Source organism: Pogona vitticeps, chromosome 4 (genome assembly GCF_051106095.1).
Source record: "Pogona vitticeps strain Pit_001003342236 chromosome 4, PviZW2.1, whole genome shotgun sequence".
Taxonomy (NCBI): Eukaryota; Metazoa; Chordata; class Lepidosauria; order Squamata; family Agamidae; genus Pogona; species Pogona vitticeps.
In genome coordinates, this window is record NC_135786.1 from 53,305,397 (window position 1) to 53,322,224 (window position 16,828).

At 42.3% G+C, this 16,828-nt stretch overlaps 1 protein-coding gene across 9 annotated transcripts in view; it reads right to left on the reverse strand.

The window, feature by feature from the left end:
* ANKS1A (ankyrin repeat and sterile alpha motif domain containing 1A) overlaps positions 1 to 16,828 on the reverse strand; it is a 186,585-nt gene that overhangs the window by 102,554 nt on the left and 67,203 nt on the right. For 7 of the 9 annotated variants that reach the window (XM_072997399.2, XM_072997403.2, XM_072997401.2 and 4 more), the window contains 5 exons: positions 14,858 to 15,039; positions 10,942 to 11,025; positions 9,339 to 9,459; positions 1,535 to 1,575; positions 13 to 142 (listed from right to left, as the gene is read on the reverse strand). In XM_072997399.2, coding sequence (XP_072853500.2) covers positions 13 to 142; positions 1,535 to 1,575; positions 9,339 to 9,459; positions 10,942 to 11,025; positions 14,858 to 15,039 — 558 coding nt within the window. The remainder of the gene's footprint in view (positions 1 to 12; positions 143 to 1,534; positions 1,576 to 9,338; positions 9,460 to 10,941; positions 11,026 to 14,857; positions 15,040 to 16,828) is intronic. The other 2 variants (XM_072997400.2, XM_078392696.1) reach the window with 2 other exon arrangements.

Below are 16,828 nucleotides of genomic sequence, written 5' to 3' on the forward strand. Positions count from 1 at the left end.
AATCACACTTACCTTCCAATGTCTCTATCAATTGCGATTCAGGACTTGGATATTGCTCAGAATGACCAGAAGAAAAGTCAGAAGTCTGGCAATTCAGTGACCACTGTCCATCCTGGGAGGATGGACCTTTTCGTGGCCAGGCCTGTAGAGAGATCTTGTGTTATTTAAATTTCAATACCATTATCCAAGTTGCATCTGCCACAACTCAAATTCTATACCCAGAATAAAGGATTTAGATTTATTGTATATTTTCTCATTATGTTATGTACCCTGGTTCCTGGAATTTAAACAGTGATTTTGTGGAAACTGCATAGAGGAATAAAGGGGGTCAGCAATGAGTTAAATAACAGAGAATTAGAGAAAAAGAAACAGCTGTGGGAAACTCTGAAGCTGTAGCCCTTGACAATGCATACTCCCTTATTCTGACCATTTAGTAATTTCCATAGGATAGTGGATAAAAATTGCTCAAGAAGAAAACAAGTAAGATTTCTATGTGCCCTTTGAAAGACATTTGCCATGATCCAAACAGAGAAATAATTGGCTTTTTAGATAAGGAATGAGGAACATATGCCTCTCCAGTTTCTGAACTGCAACTCATTATTGGTTGTGTGAGCAAGATACGAAAGGGGTTGCATTCCAGCTATAGCTGGAGGTTCAACAGAATTTAAATTCTCCAGTCCCTAAGCAAGTTTAGTGAACTGCTCTCTTCTACTCATGGCAATGTACCTTGAAAATCTAATTATATTTTATATAGGCCAATTAACCAAACCTAGACTGTAAATGACACCTTTTCATGCTATTGTCTTTCCAGCCCCTGTTTGATCAGTTTCTCATTTTAAATCCAAAGTGCATGCAGAAATGAGTTGAGCATTCATGCAAATAAAAACACTCAGGAAGAAAATGCAAAATTTTGCTATTACTGTCAGAAAACTGGTAAAACAAAATTACAAACTGCATCTAATAAGCTGCTAACATAGATAGGACTCATGTTTATAAATGCCCAGTCATAGAATTTATTGAGAACTCCTGTCAGCTAATGGAAGTCACTTGGATAAGTATTTGGAATAAATCTATATACCAAAACATTGACATTATACTGCAAAGAATGATCTGCGAAGAAGCAATATTATGTAGTCTTATACATTCCATGCAGCAAAGAAAACAGATTTGCTACCAACTTCCAAAATTTATACTAAATTTTATATTTGCTAAACTATTAGAAAACTCTCTACATTACCATTTGTGCTCATGTCCAATCATTTTAACTCTTGCTATTACCTGTGTATTGTAAGATGTATTTACAGTAACCTTTATTTTAATAGCTGTACTAATGCACAATCATTTCTCAATTTATCTACCAACGAACTCATTAAAGCTCAAATAACCTATAGCCAGACTGAACATCACATTTTTAAATGGTTCTTCTTAACAGTAAAGCTACAAACTGTTTTGAAGTGCATAAAACTAAAAGGTTACTCTTTCCAAATGTTTATTTCTGATCTATTTACCTTCAATAGAAATTAAAATTCCATACCTGTGGCTGGAGATTGCTGGCAGCACCTGAAGACAATTCACCTAAGAATTTTTTTAAAAAATGAATTTAAAAAATGCTCAGTATTTACATTACATATATGTCATGTAAATCATTAGCCATTCAGAGTGAAGATTAAGGTGAACAACTCTGAAAGAATATTGACCTAATTGCAGTTTAGTATTGTTTTCAAACTTCCAAAGAGTATATAATCAGCACTTTTTCTGCTACTTTCCATAGCATGGTGGCTCAACTTTTTCCATGCAATTAACATACAGTATTGCCTAAAGAGGCAAGCCACACACAGAAAGAAGACAAATTAAGAGATAACTAGACACATCCTAAACATTTGTCTGGAGTAAACTATCCTACAGATATGTCTCAATACCACATCATTATCAACTAAACAAAGGGTCAAAACTGAGCTGTATGAAACTATTTCACATTCTAGTATCTGAAGCAAACCTTTGCACTTTAAAAAACCTCATTTCTTCCATACTTTTGCTGCTTTCTATCTTTGGCTATAAAAGGCTGCACTGGCTCTTCTACTCAACAGCTAAAAGCAGTAAATTTTTCTCCAATCCTGTATGTTCCATCTGCTTATCTCTGTCCTTTGCACAGTCAAATAAGCTTCCATTTTCACTTCTTCGGTATTCACTGCTCCAGTTAAAGACACTGTGAGTAAACTATATGCTGTTGCAACATACTGATTTTCTAAGTAAATTTAACTGTAATATTCAGATAGCTTCCAAAACAGCCTTCTTATTTAAGAATCTGTCATACTTATCAAAAAACTTCTAGTTCTATATAAGTTATGATGAAAAATTTTCTTTCAAGAAATATCTAAACAATTTGAGATTTTCTCCAGCACAAAAACACACTTGATCTCATTTCATCTGGTTAAGCAGAAGAATACAGTCAAGATGCCTTGAGCTTGCACTCTTCCTGGTGCCCCTTCACCTCCAGTACAGGCCCAAGAAGTCTGATAGATTTTATTTCTATTTTAAGTATGGCTTTTTGTGCTGCCTGAATCTACATTAACATGTTTATTTTTTAAATAAGACTGGCATCAAACCATGGATGAGAGCTAACTCATCTGAACAAACAATAGTTAAAATTAGTCACACTTCAACGTTTGGAAAAGAGAAGTTACTTACCGTAACTCTCATTCTTTGAGTGGTCATCTATGAATGGATTCATCTGCGCTTAGGTTTCCAGAATCTTCTAGAGCTTAAATATTTGTTCTCCAGGATCACCCCCCTAGTACACGTGGTCTGCCCGTCCTGGCAAGTACCTCAGTTCCCAAACAGCCTGCCGCTGCATAAGGAATACATACGTAATGAGCAGAAGGGAGGACGGGCGGGAAGTGTGAATTCACAGATGACCACTCAAAGAACCAGGGTTACAGTAAGTAACTTCTCTTTCTTCTTCGTGGTCTCTGTAAATGCACACTAATGGGCGATTAACAAGCTTACCTTTCTGGAGGAGGGACGTCATGGAAGAACAGATGACAAGACTTTGCTCAGAGGTCCAAAAGGTAATGAGAGGCACAGGTGGGCAGCATGGACCATGTGGCAGCCCTGCAGATATCAGGGACAGAAACACCTCAAACGAAGGCCATGGAGGCAGCCACTGCCCTTGTAAAATAAGCCTCGATTCCAACCGGAAGAGGTTTCTTGGCTAATTGATACACAAGGCGTATAGTCGCCTCAATCCATTTAGAGATGTTTTGGGAGGAAACAAGGGATCCCCTGTGTGGTAAGTAAGGAGAAACAAAAAGTCTTTTGGATATGCAAAAAGTAGCAGTTCTTGAAACATAAAAGGCCAGAGCTCGTCTAACATCTAACAAATGAAGAGAGTGTTCCAGGTCAATGGTTGGCGATGGAAAGAAGGTAGGTAAGACGATGGGTTGTTTAAGGTGAAACTCAAGAGATAACCTTAGGGAGGGAGGAAACATCAGGATAAAGCATGACCTTGTCAGGATGAAATTGAAGAAAGGGGGTATCAACTCTAAGAGCAGCAAGTTCTGAGGCCCTGCGAACGGAAGTGGTGGCAACAAGCAAGATGGTTTTGAACAAAAGAACGCAGTCAGACATTGTGGCAAGAGCTTCAAATGGAGGTAGTATAAGGCGTCGAAGGACGATATGTAATGATCATTACAAAGGGAGGTGTGGTCTGGCAGGTTGCAAGTTGGAGACTCCTCTGAGAAATTGTTTCAATGTGGGGTGATGAAAGAGTGTAGAAGCATCAGTCGTGTGGTTGGTGGGCTACTATAGCTGATAGGTAGACCTTGATAGTAGACAGGGAAAGTGGTCTGCTAAAGAGATGAGTAAGAAATTGCAGTACGGTGTGAAGAGTAGTAGGAAGGTGATGCTGTTTCACAAATTTAACAAAGGCAGCCCATTTATAGGCATATCATTGTGTGGTAGCCGGTTTTCTGGCACAAGCCAAGATAGCAGCTAAGGAGGGTGAATTCTCCATGCTGTAAGGTGGAGCTTGAGAAGAATGGGATGAAAGGTCTGGCCCTGGTTCTGGGTGAGCAGGTGAGGTATGGGAGGTAAAGGGATGAAGTCCATAGAGATTGAGCGGAGCATGGTGAGCCAGGATTGTCTGGGCCACCATGGGGCGATGAGGATTGCATTGGCCTGTTCGTTATGTAACTTGACAGTACAGTACAGTACAGAAACCTTTATTGGCATGCTGCATAAATAAAACAATAAGACAATAAAATACCAGGGAAAGATTCATTACTGGGGGGAGGAGGAACCAGAAAATCATAGTTGGAGCCCCTCGTTTTGGGGGAACATGTTGCAGCGTCTCTGGATAATGGCCTGGATGTATCTAGCGGTTGATAGAGTGACTTCCTTACTAAGGTCACCTAGAAGGTATTGTATTTTCCTCAGGTCTGCCCATCCGGAATGAAGGGGGAGAAAGACCATCTGATGTGACAGGCGGATATCCTTGTACAGTGTGCAATAAAATAGCATATGCTGCAGGGATTCAGTCTTTCCCTGCCCACATGGGCAAACTCTCAATTCTGTTGGTAAGCCCCTATACCTGCCCTGCGCTAGACTTGATGGTAGTATGTTACATCTAGCGAGGGTGAATGCCCAGCGGTCTTGTGGCTGTTCCAGAAGATGAAGGTAGTTAGGTCTGCGTCCGAGGGTGAGAGGTAGCTGAAAGTACAGCGGAGAGCAGACTTTCAGGGCCGCGCTAAACAGCGTTTGCCCTTCTATGTCCAAGACCCTGTTTTTGATGGTTTGGAAGACCCTAGAGGGGGGTATTGAGCCCATTAGGTCTGGTGACAGCCCTAGGGTCTTGATTTTCTTTAAGAATAGGGCCAGGCCTTTGGGTAACAAACTGTCAGCAAGCAGGGCTTGAAGCAGGGTGTCCTTAGGAGAGAGAAAACAGATTTTGACCCAGTATTTTAGGAAACTGAGCCAGGCCCTAGTTTCAATTCTCTGTTGACCGCATTCAAGGCATAGGGCAGCATATGGAACACAGTGGGGAAGACCTAAGATTTTGTATAGAAATACAGATTGGACTCTCTCCACGGAGCTGTGTAGTGAAGACATCCAGATGGGGACGCCGTATAAGAGCTGTGAGATTGATTTCGAGTTGAAGATCTGAAGGGCAGCGGGGATGTAGCCATGGCCCCAGGTGTGATGGAAATGTAGAATGGCTTGTGCCGAGAGCTTGGCAGACTTAGTTGCTGCCCGTTGGTGAGCTGTCCAGGAGTGACGGTAGTGAAAGAAAACGCCCAAATACTTGAACTCTCTGACCTGCTGGATAGATTTCCCCTGGAAGGACCATGGGAAGGATTTCCAAGCCTTGCCAAAGACTATGATTTTGGTTTTCTCGAAGTTTAATTGAAGGTTATTGTGTGATAAATAGTCAAGGCAGCAGGTAATGAGCCACTTTAGGCCGACCCTCGTACGGGAAAGAAGGACCATGTCGTCCGCGTACAGTAGGATCGGTGTCTGTAGATGGCCTAGTTTGGGGCTGTGTCCGATGATATTACATAGAAGTGGGGCGAGGTCATTGATAAATAAATTGAACAGGGTGGGGGCCAGAACGCAGCCTTGCTTCACTCCTCTGTTGGCAGGAATGGGGTTGGAAAGGGCCCCCTTCGACGAAATTTTTATACGGCATGTGGAGCCTGCGTGTAATTTTTGAATTAGGAATAGGAGCCTCCTATCCATACCCAGCCTAGCGAGCTTTAGCCATAAGATATCTCTATTGATGGAGTCGAAGGCCCCTTTTAGGTCTAAGAAGGCTGCGTAGAGGCGGGTATTGGGTTGTGAGGCGTATTTGGAGATCATGTGGGATAGGATCAGGCAGTGGTCTAGTGTAGACTTTCCGGCCTTGAAACCCGCTTGTTCGGGTCCCAGGATGTCTTGATCTAGTAGCCAATCTTGAAGTTTGTAAAGTAGGTGACTGGCGTACATCTTCCCAATAATGTCGAGCAGACTTATAGGTCTATAGTTAAGTCGTCTCCGACTCTTCATGTAACTTGACAATAGTCCTCAGGAGGAGGGGAATAGGAGGGAAGAGATAGATTAGATGTGATGTCCATGATGAGAGCATCTCCCAGGGAGCCGGGAGCAATTCCTGCTCTGGACAGTAGAGAGGACATTTTGTATTTTCTGTCATTGCAGAGAATTTGCCAGGTGATTGCAGTGAGTGGAGATATGAATTACTATTGGAAATATATGGCGCTTGAGACACCATTCCCAGAGTTGGATGGTGAGGTAGAGGAGAGGGAGAGAATGGGTGCCACCCTGCTTGTTGATATAGAAAAGAGCTGTGGTGTTGTCAGCTATTACCTGCACGACAGTACTGGTGACAAGTGGTTCAAAGGCACAGAGAGCCTTCAAGATGGCCAAAAGTTCCAGGTATTTCTCGGAGCGAGACCAGAGGCTGTAAATATGTAGGCCACTGCACTGAGCTCCCCAGCCAATTGGACTTGCATCTGTGGTTATTTGCATGGTGAGTTTGGAGGGGTACAAAGGGTCTGCCTATCAATAGATTGGCTGGAGTGTCCCACCTTTGCGGCTGTGTTGCGAGTTCGGGTGTGACCCTCAGTAACATTGTGGGTGGATCTGACATAGGATTGAAGAGGGACAGGTACCACGCCTATAGAGCACGCATTTTCAGGCATGCATGTTGGATCACTGATATTGTAGATGCTATGAGTCCGAGCAGTCTCTGTGTGTGGTGTGCAGTGACTAATGCATGTGGTCGGAAATGCTGAAGGGCAGCATAAATCTTCAGTGTGCGTTCTTGGGGGAGGAAGGCTCATGCTTTTTGGGAATCTAGAACTGCGCCAATATAGTTCACCTGTTGTGAAGGAGTGAGGGTGGACTTTTAAGCCCAGATTCTCGAGGAGGGACAGAGTGAGGTTTACGTTGTGTCGTGCTTGAAGATGGGAGACCAGTTGTCAATGTAGGGGAAGATGGAAATTCCTTGTGTGCAGAGATAGGCTGCTACTGGGGCCATGCACTTTGTGAAGACACGAGGAGCGATAGAAAGCCCAAATAGAAGGGCTTTGAATTAACTCATAGACAGTATTTCCGAGGGAGAATCTGAGAAATTTTCTGTGATTGTGACAGATGTTGATGTGAAAATAGGCATCAGTTAAATCGATAACCATGAACCAGTCATCCTTTTGGAGGAGAGGTAACATGCATTCTAGAGTTACCATGCAGAAGCATTGTGGAAATATGTAATAATTGAGATCCTGTAGGTCGAGGAATGATGAGTTTGATTAATCTCATGAGGTGTAGGCAAAGGGCTGGTACAGGTAGTAGTGACCTGAACTTATGAAGTGAGGCCTGTGAATGTGTGGTGGGTTCAACACATGGTACCGAGACTTTAGATTATGGTCGGGAGTGTTTTGGCACTAGTGGCTGAAGCAGAGGATGTGGAGAGATATGTTTCCTTTTACGGGAAGACTTTCAATGCTTCAGTATTGGAAGCGGTACCGAAGAGTCATCTGCATGGGAGGACTGGTTATGTTACTGTGAATGGTATTGAACAGGAGATTCAGAATCTGAGTCGGAATAGTAGTAGGAGTACCGAGGGCGCTTAGGTTCCATGTATACCTCTGTATCAGGGCGCCAGTAACGGTATTGACAATGTCGGTATCATCGTGGTGGCATTTCATAATAAGTGGGTGGCTCATATAGAGTGACCCTCTTGCGGTGACAGTACCGTGTGAGTCATGCGATGCCAGTAACCCTGTCAACCTCTGTGGATGTGGAGCGTCAACATCAGAAGGACCGGTCTCTGGTGTATGATGTGTCTTCCGAGACTGCTTGTGCAGGGGTTGTGGATCAGCCAAGATAGACGCTGAATACGACTGATACATGGAGATGGAGCAACCCGAAGGGCTCAAATGGTCATAACGTGGACGCACTGTAACCTCAGCTGAGGTATTAGCCCACAATGGGGACTGTGCCAGTAAAGGTGATGGTGGTTGGCCTGACGGTGGTGGCAGATAATAAGCATCATCGATGGAGATAGAGTCCAGGCAAATAGTCTGCTGCTCTTGAAGCAGGATCGACAAGACCGCTTTATCCTTTTGGTGTTTAGAAGATTGGGTATCAGAGGATAACTTTTTTGATTTCTTAGGTTTGGACTGTTGCTCTGGTACCAAAGGGGACTTTGGTATCGGCGTTAATTTCGGTGTCGATCTACCAGACTTTGACTTGGAAGTCGTCTTAGCCTTACATTTTGATTTTGCCAAAGAAACCACAGAAGCTTCCAGAGAGGCCGAATGAGCCTGGGAAGGTTGTGCAGGTTCCATAATTGGTGTGGGGAGAAGAGAACATTGCCATCACCGCTGCCCGAGGCCTCCGAGGGCTTCCCCGCCGCTACCAGAGGCCTCACGGGGGTCCCTCGTTGCCGCCATCGCCGCTGCCCGAGGCCTCTCAGAGGTCCCCCGCTGACACAGGCTTTCCCAGGGTGGACTGCGTCTACCAAGGAAGGGCTTCTCCAGAGGCATGATAGGTGGCGAGAGGGACCTCTGGATGCCTCCCAGGGCTTCTCTGCCACCATGGGAGGCCTCTTGGAGGTTCCCCCCCCGCCACCGATTGTGCCTCCGAAGCACGATTGGCAGTGGGAGCGGACCTCCAAGATGCCTCCCATGGCAGCAGAAAAACCCTAGAAGGTATCCAGAGGCACGATCAGCAGCCTATGGACTGGAAGGGGGAGGTGGGGAAAGAGCCAATTTTGAATTTGGCGCTTTCCCCACCACCCCCTTCTGGTCCGTAGCTGATTCTCCAGCCGCAAGTCAAAGTGAAATTTTGTGGCCAGAGAAGTATGTACATCTAAAAGTTCATAAGTGGAGCCATGCACAAGTCAAGGATCCACTGTATTTAAAGTTAGTCTTTCTCATCAACTACAACACAACAATAAGTAATGGCTTACAGGAAAATACATTTCTCTCAGATGCTAGTTAAAAAAAAAAGTAGCTAATGTCTATAGCCGCAAATCCATGTCTTCTTATCAAGGAACCATCCAAATAAATAAAGTGAGACTTACTTACAAGTCAACAAGCTGTAGGATATCCAGCTGCAAGGCTACACTTTGAACTGCAAAGGCTCTCATGATTGCTCCCTGCTTTCCAATGTACTTGGCCTAAGTGCAGACTAGAGATTCACATGGCTTCCACGCGCTTTTATTTTGTTTGTTTGTTTGTTTATTACATCTCTATCCCGCCCATCTAGTCATTTCGACTACTCTGGGAGGCATACATCAAACACACCAAAAACAATTAAAATAATATCTTATTTTAATATTTTACCTTTTGTTTTTTTATCCAGTGCAACATGCTTTTTTGTTTCTGCTGTTAGAAGGAGTTCATAAGGGTGCTCCTCTTCATCATCAGCTGTGCTTCCCCTACTCTTCCTCTTGATGACCAAACCCTAACCAGACACGAAGACATTAGTTACCATAGAAGATACCACAAGATAACAATCAACTAACAGTACTATGGTCACTTCCTCACATTAGCCACAGTCCATGTTTAAAACATCGCTGCCTCAGATACAGTATATAATGAGACAAAAGCCAGAAGCTTCTGCACTACATTGCCTCCCTCATCAGCACTGTTCTGTTCAATACAGCTCCTATAAATCCCTCATTGCTATTTCTCTCCCATTCTAAAAGCTCCACACCAACTTCCTCTCTTAATAACTTGTCATCCTACCACTCCAAATGGGAGCACGCTTCATGGTACTTCTTAAGTACCCTACCAAGTGTTAAGAGATAGAGAAAATAGGAAGTATCTTGCACCATCACACTAGCCACAAAGCACATTGCAACATTCTCATGAATCACTCATAACTGAAGAAAATTCTGTCTAAGGGGTTCCATGCTAAGAGTGTTGGAAAACAGGAAAAATCGATATTTGGCAGACAATAATAAAAGAATAAAGGACCATGAAGAGAAGGTGCTTTCCTGAACATCCAAACCCACTGCCTACTCTTCACATTAATGTTGTCTCCATCCAAACCCCCATATTTTCCACAGTGAAATCAAATGCACAATACATGCTAGCAGATACCAGGTGCCTATAAACATTTTTCTTCTCTCATGGTGTACAATGTATTCTACATCCCTCCAGTTGTTGTTAGACTACAATTCTCATCAGCTCTAGCATAGCCAATATAACAGAAGCTGAAGTCCAACAACATCTGGCTCTCTTCCCCACACACACACACTTCCCCATCCTGTAACATTACATGGCACAAGCAGTCACTTGACTTCACTGTAATGAGCAGTTTCTTTTTATGAAAATGAACTGTTATGACGCCTGGACTTATGATTTTCCGTTTTTTAAATTTATATCCACAAGAAGGAGTGGGCTAGGGAACTAGAATTTACCATTTGAGAACAAACCAGGATCAAAAACACGTTTTACTCTTTATATGTTTACTCTGACACCAGCCTAAACAAACCACAGTTCCTGAGTTCTGACATAAAGGAGAACTGTGGTTCAGTAAACTCATTAAGCCTGCTCATCACAGGCATGAAAGACAACGAGGAACAGACTATGGAAGTTCTTTCTCATAATGGAAAGCCATGCTTTCTTATTATATCTGAATCTCAAGTAACTTTTTCTTTGGAAGAAAAACATTATGGGAAACAAGATACAGAGAATACATTAAACACTACACATGCACTTGAACCACAGTTTACATTCCAGAGAAGTGCCAGATGAAGAATAAAAGGTTTATAAGCTCTGAACATGAATACAGGTGAAGTTGATTGCAGGCTATATAATTGAAAAAGCCTCATTTGCATAACCATACAAGTACTGTATAGAGAAGATAAGGTTCCTGAAATATTTTAAAACATTCCTCCTACCACAACACAACTTCACAGGAAGAAAACAAAGAACTCACTTTAGTGGACACACTCTGCTTCTTTTCAACAAATTCTTCCTCTTCATCAGGGGGAGGCTTTGTAGGAGGAGGTGGACGCTCTTTCTATAGTACAGAAAACCACTGTGAATGCCTCTGGTAAATTTCACTTCAAATTTCAAACCTTTTTAAGAAGTAATTGCAAAGAATTTGTTGAGCTCGAGCAAACAAAGGCTCCATCCGAAAAGAACCAGCACCTTCCCTTTCTTTATTGCTTTTTAAATTGCACTGCAGTGTGTCTTGATGGTGGATCGGTCCCTATTATCAGAGTACTTTGTGAGCCTTCATTTTTAGGAACATTCCAAATTATCCATGATTTTGAATATCCACTTTAATTAATCTCCTTCCTTGAACAAATACTCTCTCCTGACTATTAGAAATTTTCATGGACCTTGCTCTATCTAATGATTGACTCTGATATCATTTCAGGAAACAGGCATTCAAATCTTTGAGATACTCAAAGATTTAACATCTGCATGAATACTTATGCAAATTAATGGTTTTCTTCAAGGATAGGCAGGTATCAGACTTTCAGAATATTCCGACTAGATTAGAACCTAAATATTCAGTAACCAGAGTCCAGTGTAAAAGGTAACTGAAAAGAATCTAAAGCTGATTTCAGCTGAACAGTAACAGAAATTTCCCATCAGCGAGAGCTGTTTGGCAGAAGCAAGCTCTCATTTGTTGACTGTATATACACAAAGGCTGGATGCCCATCTATTAGGGATGATGCAGCTGCACTGCAGAGGCTGCATTAATCAGAGATTGCAATTAGTTACTCTCCAAGACACCCTCCAGCTGTATAATTCTATAATACCTTCTCTATGACTTGCACTGAGGCAGTGTATCTGAGTGTTGCGCTGGAAGCAATACTGTGGCAACTCACTAACAACACTATGCTAAAATTATGAGGGCCATCTCCTCCCATTGTTGGTACTGCCTTAATCAGATTCTTTACCATGCTGCTGGCTGGTCTTGACAATATTTTTATAAATCTTGATTAAAAATAAAAACCATATGATTTCTGCAGGTCTACCACCTCTCCATCTGTTAGACTGAACACTTTGCTAAAACCCACGCTCAGCTTTATTCAGCACAAATGATTAGAATGTCTGTTCTGGCTCATGAATTTAAAAACACTCTTGCCGCCCAGAGTAGACCTTTGATCTAGATGGGCGGGGTATAAATAAATAAATAAATAAATAAATAAATAAATAAATAAATAAATAAATGAATGAATGAATGAATGAATGAATGAATGAATGAATGAATGAATGAATGAATGAGAAGAACATACACCTCAGTCTCCTGTCACCACCTCTGGGCGTGGGGTGGGACATTACTTACTGAAACAGTATTGCTTAAAATGCACATTTGCTAAATGTAATTTTTTTTAAAAAAAAAAAAACTTGAACAGATATTCCAAGGCCTGCTTGAGAGAATCAGTCAACCAGCAAAGAAGCCTCTTAATATGGCAAGGGAAAATACATGGTTTTTTCCTGGCTGTATAAATGGTATCGAGATCAGATGTGGTCACTGGCTTGCACCACTCAGGGATGATGTACCTGTCTCCCCTGCTTTAGGCCTATTTTCATCTTGGAGCATTTAACTCTTACCTGCACCCCAGACATAAGCTAAGCGTTACTGACACAAACACAACCCATTCCTACAGAAATGACTATTTTGTTTTTTAGTCAATAACAACACTATGCTATAAGCCTATGAATGTCTTCTTCCACAACAACACTATGAATGTCTTCTTACAGCTTTAATTATGTGACATCACTAGTGTACTTTTTCAGTTTTATGCTAATGTTGAATATTAACAGTTTAGAATCAGTACAACAAGCTGCTCCTGGTCTTGTTTTGGCAAAAGAACACAGGTTCTCCATATCCTGCTTCCAATTACATAGTCTATTTGATTTCCATAATAATCTCTTCTATAACAGAAAGATGTCTGTTTGGTTGCTAGAAGGATGTATTTGCAATACAGAGACTGTTAGCTTTGCAGAACTCTATGAGTCGTTCTTTTGCTTAATTTTTGTCCCTGAGGCCAAATTTTCCAACATCATTGGGTTCTGCTTTGTTTCCTATTTTTGCATGCCAGTCACTAATGATCCTAAGCATGTGTCATTTTGGTCTGCGATCAATTTCCTCCTGGATGCCTATATAATAGTTTTCATCTCCTTCATTTGTACATAGCTGGAGCATAAACTTAAATTATGGTTGTTAATAGGTTGATATTATTTGGTCAGACCTTGCATTATAGCCCCAAACTGCCTGTGCTGCATCTTGTCTATAAGAGTCATGCTGTTTCTTCTGGGTTTGTCATTTCTAGAATAGAACATGTTGTAGCTGTCTGACTAAAAATATCCTGCTCCAAGCACTGAAATGTTTATAAGTTCCATTTCTTGTTTTACAGTTTCCAGTTTACCTTGATTCATAGTTCTCATGTTCCAATAGTATGTGTTATGCAGCATCGGACTTTCCTTTCACTTTTGTGCATGTCAGTCACTAGACATCTTTTCAGCTTTATTCTAATTGTGTCATTAGTGAGAGAGCTATTCATGCTTGTCCTTTGCTCTTCCACAGTAGCTGACTTAACATTTTCTGACCTGGCAGTATCATCTTCCAGCACCACCTCTTGTTCGATGACTGTCTCATCATAGGGTTTTTATGGTAAGGAAAGTTCAGCAGGGGCTTACCATTGTCACTTTCTTTGCAATACTACCAAAAGTTAGTTTGAGTGTCATCATCGTTGCCTCTTTCACCAGCACCACCTTCAGCTACTACTGCTGCTCAGTAGAAGAGGCCTTGAAGAGGGTGGATGAATCTTTGTCTGGTGTCTCAGCTGTGACCATTCCACTTTCCGTGACTTTGCTAGGAGTTGAGGCTTGTAATGGGGTCTGGCCTCCTAGTGGCATTGCTCTCAGTTTCACTGACACAGTCAGATCCCTTCATTATGTTAAGGTGTCCAATACACGGCAGATTTTTGGACAGTTTTGTATCTTTACAATATAGAGCACGAAGAAAATCCTTGCCATAGTAGTTGATATGTCAGGGTTCTTTATAACACACTGCACTAGAGTGCAGCACTGTTTTTGCTAGTTAAGTACTGGTTTTGAATCTGCTGCAGTGTTGGCCATATGCCTTCAATAGGTTTTCTATGAGACTGTTCAGGCAGAAACACTGAAGCCAAGGTAGCATGCTTTCAAAGAACACTTTTCTCTCTCCTACAGTACATACAGAGTACAATTTACTAGATCTGTCAAATGCAGATACTTTAAAACAAGACTCTGCTTTTACATGGAATCTTGATGTGGTTACATAGTTATTCTGAAAAGCCTCCAAGCACCACCTACTGGATTTCATCTGCAAATTGTGTAAGAAACTGATATTTTGCCAAACTGAAATCACAAACTGTCACTGTGACAAACAACTGATTGGCATTCAAAATGCATGCAATTTGGTAATTTATTATTTGCTAGAGGAAAGCTGAATGAAAACAAAATTGAATGAACAATATGTTCTAGACAAGCTTCTTTCCTTGTAACTACACCAAGTTCACTAGCTTTAGCAACATGAAGAGATGAAATACAGTTAATGCATTCCACAGCCAAACAGATCTTTCCAGAATTTCACTGAAATTCAGATAGATATTGCATCATGAAGGCAGAATGCTTAAGGAGCTCTGGCAGAGCATCACACATAACACATGCAGCAGAGGGTGGCTTCTAATTGCTTAGCAATCAAAGCCTTTTGCAGTTATTTAATATTATTTCCAAATGGTGTGGGTAGGCTGTCAACTTACTGCAACTGTGGAGAGTGCACAGGCCTTGTGAATATCTCAGACTAGTTCCCATAAAAAGGAAAAGACAACACACATCAGGTTACATACAGGCCTCACTCTAATACTGGTCTCCGATTCCCTATTCACCGAGTCTCTGTCTGAAGATCTTCCACTGGCCAGGCTGTCCAAAGAATGGCAGGATGTTGCATTGTACAAGACTTCATAAGGACATTCCTCTGGCTTTCCATCAAAATCAATCATCAGTTCTGTCACAGCCTTTTCCACATTACCTAGGGGTAACAAACATATACAAATCATCAACAATTGCAGTCACTCTCAAGAGTGAAGCCTCTAATATGGTGAACAGGGGTCACAGCCTCTTCCATCCTATCTTCATATCAAAACAAAAGGTAGATCCCATTACTGGCAGGAAAATCTGCACAAGTGCTTCTGTGTCTGCAAGAAGTTTGTGGAGCAAGAAGTTTCACAACTTTGCCTGAACACTTGGAGAAGAACCCTGAGACTGCTCATGACAGTATGTTACATACTTTGAAACAACAAATGTTATCAACCTAGAGTGACAAAGATCCCATTTCCAAAAATAGTATCTCAATGACCCTTTAACACATGTTCATATCTATACAGTGGTGCCTCGCAAGACAAGCGCCCCATTTAACGACGAAATCGCATCACAACGAACTTTCTGCGATTGCAAAAGCAATTGCTTTATGATGTTTTAAATGTTTTTTTTTTCACTTTGCGATGATTGGTTCCCTGCTTCGGGAACCGATTCTCGCAAAATGACGATTTTTGGCCAGCTGATCGGCGGTTTCAAAATGGCCACCGGGACAAAAAAAAAAGGTTCCTTGCTCTTTTCTGGGATGGATTCCTCGCTGCATGGGCAGCGAAAATGGCCACGCTATGGAGGATCTTCGCTGGATGGTGAGTTTCAAGCCCATAGAAATGCATTAATCGGGTTTTAATGCATTTCTATGGGCTTTTTTTGCTGGAACGAATTAACATCGTAATGCGAGGCACCACTGTATTTATCTATAAAACTTCATAAAATGATTGTTTTAAATTACAAAAGTTAGCTTCAAATATAATTTTATGTTTCTATTTGATTAAACAATGACTTTTACAAAGTATACATAGAAGTTGCATAGAAATTGATTAACAATATTTATGCATTTCAAGTCTATCCTTTTATCATCTGCTTTCTGTGTGACTCTGTTGACTTAATCCCAAGAAAAAACGCTAGTAAGGCCGCACCCGGAGTACTGCATACAGTTCTGGTTGCCACACCTCAAAAAAAAAAAAAAAAGACACAGTGGAACTGGAAAAGGTGCAGAAGAGAGCAACTAAAATGATGACTTGACTGGGGCAACTCCCTTATGAGGAAGGGAGCTCTCTGGGCTCTTTAGTCTAGAGCAGGGGTTCTCAAACTATGGCCCATGGTGCACATCTGGCCCACCATGCCTTTCTATCCGGCCTGGCATGCGTGCAGGTGGGCTTGTGGGGGCACAGAAGTGCAGGTGTGCAGGAGGGATTCCGTGTGTGCATCTATGGCCCTCCCGCTGAAAAGTTTATAGACCCCTGGTCTACAGACTTATTAATATTCTCGAGGACCCCTGGCCAGGCAGGACATGGAAGAGGAGGCAGCAGCGGCTGCCCCTTCGCTAGGGCTGCCCAGGCAGGCTCATCCCCACTCCTTCCCTGCCGGCTCATCCCACTTCACTCTTCAGGCTCCAGGGCTAGCTGGCTGACTGCCATGGCTCCTGGGCCCCTGACCCGGGAACTGAACCCATGCCCTTCCTCTGGGACTTGCTGGAGGGTGCACCCTGGCTGCTAAGGGGGCTGCCCAGGCTGGGCAGTGGGAGCACCCACAGGCTCCTAGGACAGCGTCCTGCCAAATGCGGACTCTGCACTCACCATGAGTTTGAGGTGAATGGCCGCCAGGCAAGCAGAAACATTTGTGGATTACAATCTGTTGGGGGGCTTTTCAGAGAGAGCCGCAATTCCTTGTTGTTTTGCCAACGTAGTGGCCTCTGTATGGACATTGATCATTTCAGTCTTGAT